This window comes from Vicugna pacos, chromosome 1 (assembly GCF_048564905.1).
Source record: "Vicugna pacos chromosome 1, VicPac4, whole genome shotgun sequence".
Classification (NCBI taxonomy): Eukaryota; Metazoa; Chordata; class Mammalia; order Artiodactyla; family Camelidae; genus Vicugna; species Vicugna pacos.
In genome coordinates this window covers 65491698-65506425 of record NC_132987.1, presented here as the reverse complement: position 1 = coordinate 65506425, position 14728 = coordinate 65491698, and the positions used below count along the sequence as shown (strand labels likewise).

The 14728-nt window shown below is 50.9% G+C and overlaps 1 protein-coding gene across 2 annotated transcripts in view; it reads right to left on the bottom strand.

Annotated features, from left to right (window-relative positions):
- Positions 1 to 14728, bottom strand: part of ADCY5 (adenylate cyclase 5) — a 137584-nt gene that overhangs the window by 10477 nt on the left and 112379 nt on the right. For both annotated transcript variants that reach the window (XM_072963972.1, XM_072963969.1), the window contains exons 12-15: positions 13444 to 13531; positions 5374 to 5490; positions 4776 to 4940; positions 1862 to 2037 (exon numbers count right to left, since the gene is read on the bottom strand). In XM_072963972.1, the coding sequence (XP_072820073.1) occupies positions 1862 to 2037; positions 4776 to 4940; positions 5374 to 5490; positions 13444 to 13531 (546 nt within the window). The remainder of the gene's footprint in view (positions 1 to 1861; positions 2038 to 4775; positions 4941 to 5373; positions 5491 to 13443; positions 13532 to 14728) is intronic.

Sequence of the window (14728 nt, the reverse complement as noted above, 5' to 3'; positions counted from 1 at the left end):
GCAGCCTCCTCTTCCCCATCCAAGGTCACATTTAGGCTGGGAGGCTTGCAGAAAGCCGGGCCCCAACTAGCATCTGGTCACCGTGACCACCAATCACCCAGCCCTCACTTGGGACGCTGAGGCCCCCAGCACGTCCACCTGGGCAGAAGCCTGCCCCCTCTCCAGCCCGTCACTGCCACCCAGAGGAACAGAAATACTCCACCTGCACTGTCCAGTACAGTTGTCACTGGCCACATGCGGCTACTGAGCTTAAAATGTGGCTAGTGCAAGTTAAACTGTCCTGTAAGTGTAGATGGATACTAGGCTGTGAAGAATTAGTGTGGAATAATGTTAGCTGTTTCGTTAATAATTTTAAACTGACTACATATTAAAATACTATTTTTAATATATTGGTTAAATAAAAATATTATTAAAATTGTTTTTTTTGCCTTTTTAATACAGCTACTAGAAAATTTTAAATTATATCCATGCTTTGCATGATCTGTCTAGTGGACAGAGCTGCCCAACAACCATGCCAGGGTCTCCCAGGACAGAAAGGACCTCCGTTCTCTGCTGCTACCTCAGCAGGAGGAAGGATGGGCTGTGGGGAGGGGAGGGGTGGGTGAGAAGGAGGAGGCAAAGTTCCCCGCTCCTGCCCTGGTCCACCCGTAGAAGGGCAGGCCTCTTCCCTCTCCTGTCCCCGCAGGACCACAGCTGCCCTGCTCTCGCTGCTAGTGTCTCCCTGTCATCTGCCCACAGCCCCGCACGGCCGCCCAGAAGTTATTCCTTGGATCTGACTTAGATCCTTCATTACACCTTCACTTTCTCAGGGGACACTATCTGCACCGGAAGGTAACAATTCTGACACTGAAGTTATTGTCTGTTTTATCCATGACTGTCTCTCCACTGCCGAGCTCAGTGCCTGGAACGGGTAGGCGCTCAAACAGAATTTTGGAAAGAGATGGAGGCAGGGGTCCCTTCCTGTAACTCAGAGTGAGCACAGTTTGCTGCATTTTCTCAGGGAACACAGGCCTGTGGGTCACATGTTTTGCACTTTCTGATGTGTGTGGGGACAGTAATGGGAAGAGAAGGGTACTATGTATCAGTCACTTTACCTACAGCGTACTACGTTGGGTAGTATACCCATTTCACTGGGAAAAAATAATGAAGTTCAGAAAAATAGCCAAATGTGTGTCTGAGGCTGACTCAGACTCCATTTGGCCCAAAACCAGAGCTCCTTCCCCTCATGGAGCCACTTCCCTTGGAAATCTGACGTCTGTCACCATATGACCAGGCTGACTACTAGCTGGATAGCCTGGGGCACACCCCCCATGCCTGCCACCTCCTGCCGGTGGGACCTAACCACTCACCAGCACAGCCAGGAGCCTGTGAACAGTGTACAAACTACCCAACCGTCCATGGGGGCCCTGCCTACTTTGCTGAGTTGCCATGAGGACAAAAGGCACGAAGCAGAACAAGAGCCCGTGAACAACAAAGGCTGCTCCTCTGCTTCCACAGACCTTGCTTTCCAGCTCTGTTGGACCTTGACCCCTCTGGGCCTGAGGTACATGGCAATTAAGTGAAAATAGCTCATCAGAGGCAGCCCTGGACAAATGAGGAACAATTCAGAGGCTGGTGGTCAGGACTGAGTAGGAAACTGGAGACAGAAGGACAGGGGGACCTAGTAGCCCTGAGGCCACCTCCACCACTGGCGGAGGGAGGGAGGGGAAGAAACAAGACACTGCGCTGCTTTGCTCAGGTGGTCAGTGCTGGGAGCAACAGGACACTCCCCTGGAAAGCCCCCTGCAGCCCAGCTCCTGCTCTTCCTGCCTCTCTGCAATGCCCCAGATCCCGTGGAGGGCGCGAGGTGGGTGTCACCTACATGGCGTTGGCGGTGACCAGCAGGTCGGCGTTGTCAAAGAGTGTGACACCAGGCACCTCGACGACCAGCACGTAGACGAGCTCAATGGCCAGCATGAGCACCAGCTTCCCAATGCAGCTGATCTGCAGGAACACGGAGCAGGCCAGCAGGCAGAGCAGCACGCTGTAGGTGAAGTACTGTGGAGAGAGGGCAGGGTTTCAGCGCCCCGGCCGTCCTCCTGCCCCCGGGCCTGCCCCTAGCATCCCTGCAGTCTATGCGGGCCTCAGGTGAAGCCTGGTCTGGGGATGTTTCTGTTGATGCAAACCTGTGCTGTGATGTGAGGGGCCCTGGTTAGGAACCGGGAGGTGGGGCTGAGGTGGGCCAGAACCAGCACCAGGGTCCAATGGTTAGAGCAGGGCTCCAGGCTCAGGCAGGCTTGTGTTTCCACACTAATTCATTACAGATTGTTTGTGTGACTTAGGTAACTTATTCAACCTCTCTAAGCCTCAGTTACCCTGTATGCAAAACCCATCTCATGGGCTCACTGTGCCGATTACAGGACATGAAGTCCCTGGCACAGTGCCTGGAGCCCTTACCTGTGGGAGCGCATGCCCCAGCCCCTGCTCTGCAAGTTTAAATCGAAGTCCTGAAAAATGAAAGTGTTTTCCTAACTGATGTGGTGGCCACACCTCAACTGACCTCATTTGGTGGCCAAACTGACCTACTGATGTGATGTGAATTATCACCTTTATCCTGCTTCCTGTGACGACAGGAAGTCATACATTCTACTGCAGAAATATTTCCGTGTTTCATTATCAAGTGCTGCTCAGACTGCACTGGGGTATGAGGTATCCTTTTAAAATCTGAAAAATCCCAAAGTCCAAAACATTATCTGACTCAGGAGACTTGAGATGAGGGACTGTGGTCCTCCCTGTCATTTGGGGAGGTCCCTTCTGGTCCCTGAGCCTTAGCTTCTTTCTCAGAAAGCCAAGGGGCTGAACCAGGTGATCTCAAGAAGTCCGGGTCTGCTCTGTTGTCCCCTGATGCTAATCCTAGACACGTCAGCATCTATTATTTTGTTCTTTTCTTTTAGCCTCATTATTTCTGCATCAGACATTGCAACTCACTATTCGCTGCCTGGGGCTGGAGGCAAAATACTGTTGGCTGGTGGTGGGGGTAGCCCCTAGGTTGGACCTTCTGCCTCCCTAGGTCTTCAGGAACCCAGAGAACTGCAGGAGCCCCTGGTGACTGGAAGGGGGAGGGACCAGCTTCAACTCATCAACAGGAACAGGGCAGAGGAAGGAGTAAGGAGGGCAGACCCAGATAAATCAGCCCCAAGGATAATAATCCCGTCCTTGGTGGATGAGGAGGGGAACCCAAGAGTCAGCCTAGATTCCCAGTCAGACCCTGGCCCCAGACATCCAGGAGGCCAGGGCTCAATGCTGAGTTCCACCTCACGGTCTGTGAGGAGTTCTTGAATCAAAATGACACCTAGAGGTCTGTGGCTGGTAGAACTTGGGATCCGCGGGGCCTGAAACTGGTCGACCTGGTGAGGGCTGAAGTGGAGGGACCAGACCAGGCCTGCTGCCCCTGCTCTGTTCCCCTACTCTCTCCTGGAGCAACCACCAAGGGGGCAAATGTGAAACCAAAACCAGCCTCTGCTTCTCAGGCAGCAGCTCCTATGGGATCTCGGCCAGATGTGAGGGAACTGGGTTGGGGGAGTGGAGGGCAGGCGCCTGCCCCGCCTGCCCCGGGCTGCTGCTGGAACACGGAGCTGCTGGAGCCCAAGGCCAGGTGGAGAAGCGCTGGTCTAGGCGAGCACCAGTGACGGGGAGCCCTACCCCTCCCTGAGCTTCCCTCACCCGGCCTGTATAGGGGAGTCAGAACAGCCCCCTTCCCTGGGCCGGGCGAGGGAGGCCAGCACTGTGACAGCCTGTGGCGCCCTCACTGCAGTTCCAGACCCTTGCTGTGAGTCACGGGCCCTGTAGGAATTAGATGAAAGCACGGGCCCTCTCCCCAGAATCGGGCAAAAACTGCCGACCTCTGACAGGTTTCACGGGAGCCCCAGGAGGGAGCCGGGGAGTGGGAATCACCCAGTGCATGGAGCTGGGGCTGGAGGCCTGGCCCTGCTGCTTGCTAGGAAACTGCTCGGGGAGGTGGGCATGGCCCGGTGAACGCAGCACCCGTGTACCACCTGTGAACGCAAGCTGCTCTCTACTGGTTCTCGGTGCTATTTTTTAAACCCAGTATTGTGCAGGTACGTGATTTCTTTCCGGGGTGATGGAAATATTCTAAGATTAGTTTATGATGATGGCTCCACAAGTTTGTGAATATACTAAAGGCTACTGAATTACACTTGGAACAGGTGAGCTTGATGGTGGTATTGGTTTGGGACTGGACTCCCTTTGCTCCCCTCTGCTCTCCGACCTCCAGCAGAGGGGTTGGGTAGGTCCTCCTGACGCAGCGTCAGGTATGCTGCTGAGGCTGAGGGTCTAGAAACAGCTCTGCCTTCAGGTTAAGAGCAAGAACTCTGGAGCCAGATGACCTGGGTGGGAGCTCTGGCTCTGCCACTTAGTAGCTGTGTGACCTTAACCTCTCTGTGCCTCCCTTTCATCTGTTTAAAGGAGATAATAATATTATCTATATCATAGGGTTGTGGGAAGGATTAAATAAGTAAGTGTATGTGAAGCACTTGGCACAGTGTCTGGCACACGGTAAGTACTTTATAAAAAATAGCTATGCTATTATTACTTTTACTGTTATACTGAGGCTAACCTTGTTCCCTAGTGTCCAGCACGTAGAGTGAGAGAGACTGGGGGAAAGGAGGTGTCTGGAGTGAGCTTGAGGGCCCCTGGCTGTCCATCAGAGCAGCCAAGGGCGGAGAGGGGTGGGGTGGGAAGTCCCGATCTGCAGCCAGCCCCTCCCTGCCTAGTACCTCGGGGAAGTTGCAGTTGGGCCAGGAGCTGCCGCAGAAGCCCCGCTCGTCCCCCAGGCTGTAGTTGACGGCCGACTCCACCACATGGCACGCGTTGACTTGGCTGGCGCTGACATTGTGCTCATCTGCCAGGCAGCCAAACAGGTCCTTGGAGTTGCAGGTGAACTAGGAGAGGACAGAGTCAGCGCGTGGGGCCAGGCCAGGGCAGCCCATCTCCACAGAGCAGCGCAGAGCAGCAGGTGCCCATCCCCCTTGTCTCAGGGGCAGCCTGACACTGACCAGAACAGGAGAGGAGCCTGGAAGAGGCCGAGGAACAGGCAAGGTTTGCCCAGCTGTCTAGGGCAGGGCTCGTAAACCTCTCTTGGGGATGGACTTTTCTGAGTCTTTCTGGCTCCTCCAGCCTTGAGAGTGAGGACTAAAGCCTACGTGAGAGGCTTTAGAAGCCAAATCTGACCTCAAACCCAAATAAAATTTTCCAGGGAGGGAGAGCTCTGGAGTCTGGGGAAAAGCCTCCCAGCCCATGCTTGTGGGGTACAGGGCTCCACTGGGCTTCACCCAATGGGCTGCGGAGGCAGTAGGGGGAGGTGGAGCCACTCACCATGTTGACAAAAGCCGACAGGAACACCAGGGTGATGGTGAACACCCCCACCAGGGTGCTGTTCATCTTGGACCGTACGATCTTCCTGGAGAGGGTCTGCAGCGGGGCCGGAAAGAGCTGTCCCGGGGGCAGGGGGAAAGAGGGAGAGAGAGATAGAACAGAATTTGGTGAGGACTCCACACAACAGCACAGAGGAGCTTGGTGGAACCAACCCTCCCTCTTCCTTTGTCTCTCACCAGCAGAACCCCAGGGGCTTTCCTGACCCCCTCCCTGTATACAAGCCTCCAGGCTTGTACCACTGCACCCTGTTCTGGGTCCTGTAGCTGGCCAGGAGTGGGTCCACCTGGGGACCTCACAGGTGAGAGAGGCAGGATGAAAGGAAATGTGCTACCTTCACCCTGACAGGGAATCAGAGGAAAAGCGCATGTACCCGCTGTGTGAATTTCATGCCGACTGGAGTTACAATCAGGGAGGGGCAGGAGGTGGCAGAACAGGCGACATGGAGGGGCCCAGAACTTTTCCAGGGAGGGTCAAAAGGCTTCTTGGAAGAAGTGGGGAGCTGTGGGTCTGAGGACTCAGACAGAACCTGGTGTCTGGACGAGGGGGATGGACGTGTGAGAAGGGGGCAGAGCAGCGTGTGTGATGGAGGCAGGGCCTGGGACACATGAATGAAGTGAGCTCTTCTTCCAACAGGACCCTCATGGATTCACTATTTCCCTCACCTAATCTTCTCACACTTCCTTCAACTAGACAAACTGGATGTCCACTCACAGACCCACTGCAGTTTTGGTACTTAAATGTTGTGTCTACCAAATCTGACACCATTGGCCTTGGCCACCATGTCCTCTTCATCTCGCAAGCAACCTAGACTAAAAAAGAAGTTGGCAGACCCAGAGAAGCCAAGTGGTGGATTCGTGCTTCCCCCATCCTACCGACCCTAATGCCTCCTGGTGAGGCTGATCTGTTGCAAATATGCCCTGTGTCCTGTGGAAACCCCCAAGGGCAGAGGAAGGTGGGGGGAAAAGCACTGGGCCAAGAGCCTGGAGACCTGGGTTCTAGGCGTGGCTTTTCTTGTGTGAACCTGAGCACACCTGCACTTTCTGGCTGAGTTTGCCAGACTGCAAACTGCAGAGTTAGTATATGAACCAACAATTATACTTCTATGTACATACCCAAGAGAACTGAAAACATAAGTCCATGTAAAACCTTGTACACAATGTTCATAGCAGCATAATTAGTAATAGCCTGAAAGTGGAAACTACCCAACTGCCCATCAGCTGATGAAGGAATAAACAAAATGTGGTATATCTGCACAAAGGAATGAAGAGCTGTTATATGATACAACATGAATGAACCTTGAAATATGCTAAGTGAAAGAAGTCAGTCTCCAAAGGCCACACATTGTATGATACCATTTATACAAAACGTCCAGAACAGGCACATTCATAGACAGGCAGTGGATTTGAGGTTGCTAGGAGCTGCGGTGAACAGGAGTGAGGAGTGACTGCTAATAGGTATGAGGTTTCTTTTGGGGATGATGACAATGTTCTGTAATTAGTGGTGATAGTTGCATAACTTCATGAATATACTAAAAATCACTGAATTATAATCTTATCAATTTTATAAAGGTGAATTTAATGGTATATGAATAATGTCTCAATAAAGCACCCATTAAAAAAAATCCTGCTCACACAGTTTTACTAGCTGTGTGATCCTGGGGAAGTCATTAAGGGCTCTGAGCCTCAGTTTCTTTATTGATAAACAAGGAATATGTACCTCTCAGGGTGGATATGAAAACCCAGTGAAATGATGCATTTGAAAGTGCTTTGTAAGCTATTAAATTCAATAGAAAATTTTGTTAAATGTAGAATAGATAAACAAGATTATACTGTATAGCACAGGGAAATATATACAAGAGCTTATGGTAGCTCACAGAGAAAAAAATGTGACAATGAATATATATATGTTCATGTATAACTAGAAAATTGTGCTCTACACTGGAATTTGACACAACATTGTACAATTATTATAAACCAATAAAAAATGTTAAAAAAGAGAAAATTTAGTTAATATTTGCATTTTAAAGAGCTATGTTGCCAATATGAACAAAAGTCCTTGTTTCCCATTAAAGGAAGTTTTGGTTTCATAGCTGTGGAAAGTGATTTGGCACCAGTATGAGTATCTTACTCTGAAATGGTATGACATGGTTTCTAATCTTTGCCTGCTTAAAATTTTGCCATTTCACCCCCCACCCCAGCCCCAGTGCTGCTTAAACCATTTCAGTTCTGATCACACTATCCATCAGCTGAATGGCTTTTTTCATCATTTTGCAATCACCAGTATAATGACTGATTTAGACAAAAGTTATGAGTTATGCTAAACCTGTATAGAAGGTGGTTGGGGAACAGTACATGCACACAGGCTTCGTGGGGAACATGGGACCAGGAGACCCACAGGGGACACCCAGAGGCCAGGAGAAGAACTGCAGGCTATTTTAAAAACTTCAACCTGGACTGTAGCTCTACCATCTAGTGAATATTTAGTTCACCTCAATGCATTGGCTTGCTACCAACCGATTTCCCTTGTCACCCTTTCAAAAGACCTGCTCTTGGCTTAAAATCTCAGCAGGAACCAGGGATTGTTGCTTTTTTGAAGTCTCCACAAGGTTCGACATCCTCCCCTGCTAACGGTTTGTAGAGTATCTCATCTCCTGAAATAAAAAGCTCGCCTGTACATTGACCCTAAACACCATCTTTACTAACCCCAGTGTGGATGATAAAATTCTTCACTTGGAGTAGAATCCCTTCACGAGGCTGCTCTACAGCTGCAAACAGATCGTGGGGAGCATTTTCCCAGCAGGATAATTGTGTCAGTGCAAACCAATTGCCCAATGCCTGCTCAGCATCAGGGTTCAGAAAAAGAATCAATTTTTTAAAAAGTTCCAGCTCAGTACATTCCCAGTCTGATTAGTTCAAATCTATTCAACATGAAAAATGGGAGTGGGAATACAATTAATAAACTATGACTGGGGTGAGGGACAGTTCTGATCTTGGCCTCTCTGAAAGTCTCCAGGCAAATCAATGACCTCCTTGGGGCCCTGGTTCCCTGTCTGTGAGGTGGACCAGGGTATTGCAGGAATGGAAGAAGGTGATGAAATCTGACATCAAGAAATTTAAGAAAACAGACTTTTTGACAAGAAAAGCAGTGGCTCCTACTTTAGAAAAAAATTTTAGAAGATATGAAAACTTCCGAACAAGGCAGGCAGGCAGACGCTGCTCAGGGGCCACACTACTGCTCTCCTCACCTGGCCTTTCAGGGGGCCGACTTGGCATACTGACATTAGCAGTGACCTGGAGGGGAGGGATTGTGGGCTCTGGAGTCAAGAACCATCTGAGTTTAAGCCCCAGCTATACCACTTCCCAGCTCCAGGATCTTGGGAAAGTTGTCTAACTGCTTGGAGCCTCATTTTCCTCATGAATGTAATGAAAGCCACCCCAGAGGCTTGGGAAATGCTGCTCAAGGAGGCACGGCTGGGATCTGGACCCAAGATGGTCTGACTTAACAGCCAGGAACCTAAGATCTACCTCCTGAAATGAGGAGTTCTCCACCACCAAACCAACATGTTCCCCGGCAGCGACACATCCTCTTCTAGTAGATAAAGGGTGACCCTGAGTGTCTGGAAAGGTGAGTGTGAGAATTCTGAAGTCCTCACAGGAGGTGAGAGGTGCTGGTGGTGGAGTAAGACCCAATTTTAGAAGGTGTGGACAGAAGTCAGGGTGGAGGGGCAGGAAGGAGAGCTGGCAAGGTGGGGCTTAGCTACACTCAGGCTTCAGGGAGAGGAGAGGAGGCTTTCTGGTGACTGCACAGAGCAGACAGGGCCTGGATGAAGCTCCGATCAGAGTTCCCAGGAGCTCAGGCAGGCAGGTCCAGGGGTTCAGTGGGATGCAAGGCAAGAGGGAGCCAGCAGCCTGAAAGATGAAGGAGATTTAAACACACACACACACACACACACACAGAGAGAGAGAGAGAGAGAGAGAGAGAGTGAGCTACATAGCTAGGTACTCCTCTGGGCCTATCTATCCAACTTCCAAACTGCAGGAAAGAGTTTGGCCTTCCGAGTGATGATGTGCTAAAGAGCCACAGCAGAGAGGGGGGTGCAGATCCAGTGTGGGACAGAAGGGAGCCACCGTCTCCTGCCCACTGGGGTGGTAGTGGCAAAAGTGCGGGCACTGTAGGGGTGGCCTGGGCTGCTTCACAGGATGATGGGGCGGAGCCACAGCCAGACTGCTGGACAGTCAGAGCCGGCCAAGGAGGGAAGTGGCCGTACTCAGCAGCAGAGGCCGGCCCACCCCTTGCAGGGTTATCACAAAGGGGTTCCAGCCCCAGGCAGGTACCTGGGCTGCCTCACTGTTTCAGCCCCTTCCAATCTGAGGTCATCTGAGCCTGTGGACCGCGGGTGACGGCATGGAGGGATTAGCATGCTTTCCTCTAACGAAAGTAGCTCTGGAGCCCAGGTCAGCACCAACGCCAAGGGAAGGAAGGAGTGATGTGAACAGATGGTCAGACTCACCCTCTACGGCAGCTTCACCAGAAGGACGTGCTCAGGGGACGATCCTTAGGACAAGACATCCCAGAGACAGAGGGGCCCGGGAGGGCAGCTGATGCTCCAAAAAGCAGATCAGGACTTCAGGACAAGATGACGACCAGGGCACCAAATTAGCCTCACCAAGACATCTAGGTGTATGTGTGTGACCTGGACTAAGCCGTGTCAGAAAAAGATCACACAGGCCCAGAATGAAAAAATAATCAGAGTCCTCAGTGAGCAGGGTATTTCAGGAAAACCTTCCAAGAGAAAGGACCCGGGAATTCCTCCCTGACAGACAGTTAAGACAGCCACGCTGACTAATTCAGTCTACACTTTCTTCAAGTTTCTCTCTTCAAAAAGGTTAAAACATGGATGGTTAAGGAAGGTAAGTCTAAGCTGTTTTGGGGAAATGGAAAAGCAAATGAAACAGAGGAAGAAACCCCGTCTCACAGACCACCTGGCTTTGGATCTTTTGGCAGAGCCCGCACGGGGCGGGGGGAGTGGGGGTAATTGAGGAAATGTGATGTCTCACCAGAAAGCCACTACCCATGACTTCTGAGAAACTATGGAAATAAGGTGAAAAGTGTCAGAGTTCTGGCAAATCTTCTTAAAGAGAAAAAGAATGACACTGAAAATTCTAGTCCAGGCAGCTTCACGGCAATACCTGGGGAGGTGATACAACCGACTTTCGGTCGGTGCCCTGCCGCAGTGTGACAGGGGAAGAGGGGGCTGGCCCACATGCTGCAGAGGCGCCAAAAGTGAGAATTACCCCCTTCACAGCTTAGTGTGCAGTTAAGCCACAGCGTGGAGAGGAAAGAAGAATAATTACCTGGAGGAGGGATTCAGCCTACAAACAATTGCTCAGGTTGGGGTCTACTTTCCAGAAAGTAGATAAATGCCGAGAAGATGGCTTACCAGAGGCCGTGGGAGAAGAACGCAGCAAGGACCCCAAGACGGGTATTAAAGTCTGTTCGCCTCTTGGCCCAGATCAGTAGGTTCCAAGCTTGATAATTCACAGAGCACTTTTTCTCTAAACAAATTCTTTACAGAAGCTCTACGTCTGCAAGATGAAAGCAGCAGGCTCCCTGGCAGAAGGGTTTGGGGTTGGGGTGGGGTGGGGTGTCGGGGTTGGGGAGGTGGGCGTTCCATCCACCTGCCTCCCGCTGAGGGAACTGAGGCCTCCTCAGAGCAGTCAGAAAAATCACTGGGTTGGATGAAGGAATTGAGAACAAGCTTATTGAATGTGACATTGATGACAAAATAGGTAGATTCAATCACACACAAGGAGGCAGGAATGACTTTTATAAATAATCTCTAGCAGTGGCAAAAAGAATTCACCAGACCAAAAAACTAACTCAAAATGGTCAGTGCCGGTGGGGAAAGGGGTCCCTCCCCCCCTCTCTCCTCCCCTTTCCCCCTCCCTCCTCCTCCTCCCCCACCATCAGATACACACACAAATCAGGGAACACTAACCAAAGGAAATCAGCATAGCTCAGGTTTACCAAAGCACCTAACAGAAAAGAGGGAAATCTAGGTTCCAGTTAAAAATTGTAAACAACATGTAGTTTGATTCTGACTTGAATAGGCTAATTAAGTGCCTCAAATGAACAAACAAACAATGACTTTGCCTCAGTTTATCACTTAAAAAAAGAAAAGGTTCTTTTTTGGGATTCAGCAAAAGAACGTTTAAGAGGCCCTTTTAACTCTGGTAAGCTTTTTTAGGTTGTTTTGTTGTAGTAAAATATATATAACATAAAATTTGCCAGTTTAACCATTTTTAAGTGTACAATTTAGTGGCATGAATTACATGCATAATGTTGTGAAACCATCATTACCATCTATTTCCAAAACCCTTTAATCACTCCAAATAGAAACTCTGTGCCCAATAAACCATAACCCTGCACTCCCCCTCCCCAGCCTCAGTACCCTCTAGTCACTTTCTGTCTCTATGAACCTGCCTGTTCTAGACATTTCATACAAGTGGAATCATACAATATATGTCCTTTTGTGTCTAACTTCTTTCACTTAGTATAATGTCTTCAAGATTCATCCACGTTTTAGCATGTGTCAGAACCTCAGTCCTTTTTATGAGAGACTAATATTCTGTTGTAGGGATGTACCACATTTGTTTATTCTTTTATCTGTTAATGGACACTTGGGATGTTTCTACCTTTTGGCTACTGTGAATATATGATGTGCTTTCATGGCCATAAGATGAGGGAAGTGGGACTGTCCACTGGGGGAAAAGCAGCCTGGGGGGCTTGACAGTGGCAAGACCATAACGCAAGAGGGACTGAACACAGAGCAGGGAGGAAGTCGTGGCCTTGAGGAAGGAGCAGGTGGAGACGTGGGGAGCCAGGATGAGCCTCTCCAATGCAGCAAAGCAACTGGCTGAGTTTGCTAAGTGACCCCGGCTGGCCCTGCCCTTCTCTCAGCGTCCACTTCTGCGCCTGCTCAGGGGCAGGGCTGCAGCACAGCACACGGTTCCTAAGTAAGGCCTTTCTAGTTCTGACTAGAAAGGTCTACCAAGACCTTGACCAACAGGTGATTAAACAGTTAACAGCTTAATGAAGGACCCTGTTTGGAGGGCGGAGTGAGAAAGGGGACTTTGGAGGTGACAAAGGTCCAACTCTCCAGGAGGAGAGCATGGTGCCCACTGCAGGGTGTGTAGGGAGTGGTGGCAGGACCTGGGCCCCACAAGAGGCTTGGCTCCAAGTGAGTGTCAGGGAGGGGCAGAGGAATGGTTGCAGAAGAAGCTGGAGAGGGCTGTACCTGCCGGGACAGAGGGCTTTCTGGAACCAGGCTGACCAGAACCTGGGAATTCTTCAACCAGTGGGGAAGGAACTGAGAAAAAAGCTTGGTAGCCAAGGCAAATGGCAACTTGAGTGATTTCTACAATGGATCAGAATGCCCTGTGGTTGAAGTACACAGCCTGGACAGGGGACACAGCACACCTAACAGAGGGTGTGGGAGAAAAACAGTGAACAGGGCCTCATATCCACATTACTAGCAGTGTGGCCCTGTCTGAAACAATGAACCTCATCTACATGATGGGCAGCTCAAAGCCATCAGCTCTGCGGTCCTTTCTAGGGTACATGGGAACATGGAAGGGGTGGCGAGAGAGATCTTTTTCACACTCATTCCTTCAGCAAATGTTTCCTGACCACTGCTCTGTACCAGGCATGGTGCTAGGTGCCCTTTCTTTGTCCACCTGATAATGAGGGGATGGATGGAAGATGCAGCAACAGTATCTTCTTGTTGCAGAGCTTTGCAAAGGCTAAGTGAGACAGCCATACAAATAGGGCTCCCTTGCAAACCGCCCCTTCCCCCAGTCTGGCTTGCTTCCAACGCCAACCAAGAGTTGTAACCCAGCCTCAGGCACCCCTGATCCCAGGTGGGACTCTGGGCTCCTGCAAGGAGCCCTATCAAGGGGCTGAGAAGGGAGGGAGGAGGGATACTGGGACTGGAGGGTAAGCTGGACTCACCTTCACGCAGGAGTAGATCACGGACACAAACACCACCAAGGTCAGCAGCAGGAAACAGGTCAGATAGAAACTCAGCATGAACACAGAGCTGGAAGGAGAGAGGAGGTAGGGAATTCTGGGGCTCAGAGAGGCCCTGTACAGGGCGCAGAAGGCACCTCCTTTCCCCTGCACCCACTGCCCAGTCTCACTAAGAAGGGATCACACAGCCTTGTGAATCGATTCAGACCCCTCCTCCATGATGGTCTGGGTCCTGCCCAGCCCACAAGGGAGCTGAATGGAGAACCAAAGACACCTGTTCAATATTTTGCCTAATTCTTAGCTCTCCATGGACTCCCTTCTTCTAGCTTGGAGGGACCCGTTTTCAGAACCACCTGGTTATTCCCTCCAGATTGTCACTCTGAAGGCTGAAAATTGGTTCAAGGAATGGCCATCATTTATAGAAATGCCTTTGTCATCAGCCCCACCAGTTACCCTGAGAAACAGCAGTTACATGTTCCTTTGGAAGGCAGAGTCCCTAAACCCTGTCCCCTCCCCACCACCAGGCCCCACAACAAGTCCTACTCAGCTTCTGTTTCCCTGTTCCCAGCCAGTTCAAAAACAACCATCAAAAAATGCAAGGATCTCCCACTGCCCCTCCTTTCGGTGGCAGGTCTCAGGTGGGTGTAACGTTCAGCATGGGCCAGAATCCTCAGGCAAAAGAACTGCAAGTGACTTTCCATCCGGAGCCGGAGCCCGGAGCCCGCCGCTGGCCCTCCTGGGGCAGGGCTGGCCGAGGCACTGCACTCCCCGCGGTGTCACAGGAGGCCCCGAAACTCTTGCTCCCTTTCAGGGAGTGAGATGGCCTGAGATGCCAGGCATTTGTTAGCACGTTAAAGGCAAGTGGAGGACCTGAGGAGGCAGGTGAACACCTCTAGGGAGGCACTCAAAAGGCATCTTTGTTCCAGGCTCCCCCAGAAGCCAGCACTTAGCTGCCTTAACCGAATAGAACAAGGGCAGTGAATGCTCTTCAGAGGAAAAGAAAGACCTTTCAAGTAGCTTTTAAGGCTCCCCTAGAGCGGATGGCCAGAGGAGGGGCTGAGGCCACTGCCGGCAGAGCCGGGAACTGGAAGAACTCAGCCCCAAGCCACACTGCCGACAAAGGGAAGCAGCCGAGAGGCAGGATCATGCATCCGAGCGAAGGGGACTCTCAGCTGCGATGGGACAGAAAGTCTAGGTTGCTTATTATGCTCCAGCTCCATTTCAATTCAGAAAAATGGGTCCTGTGCCAATAAGGATGTACAATCCC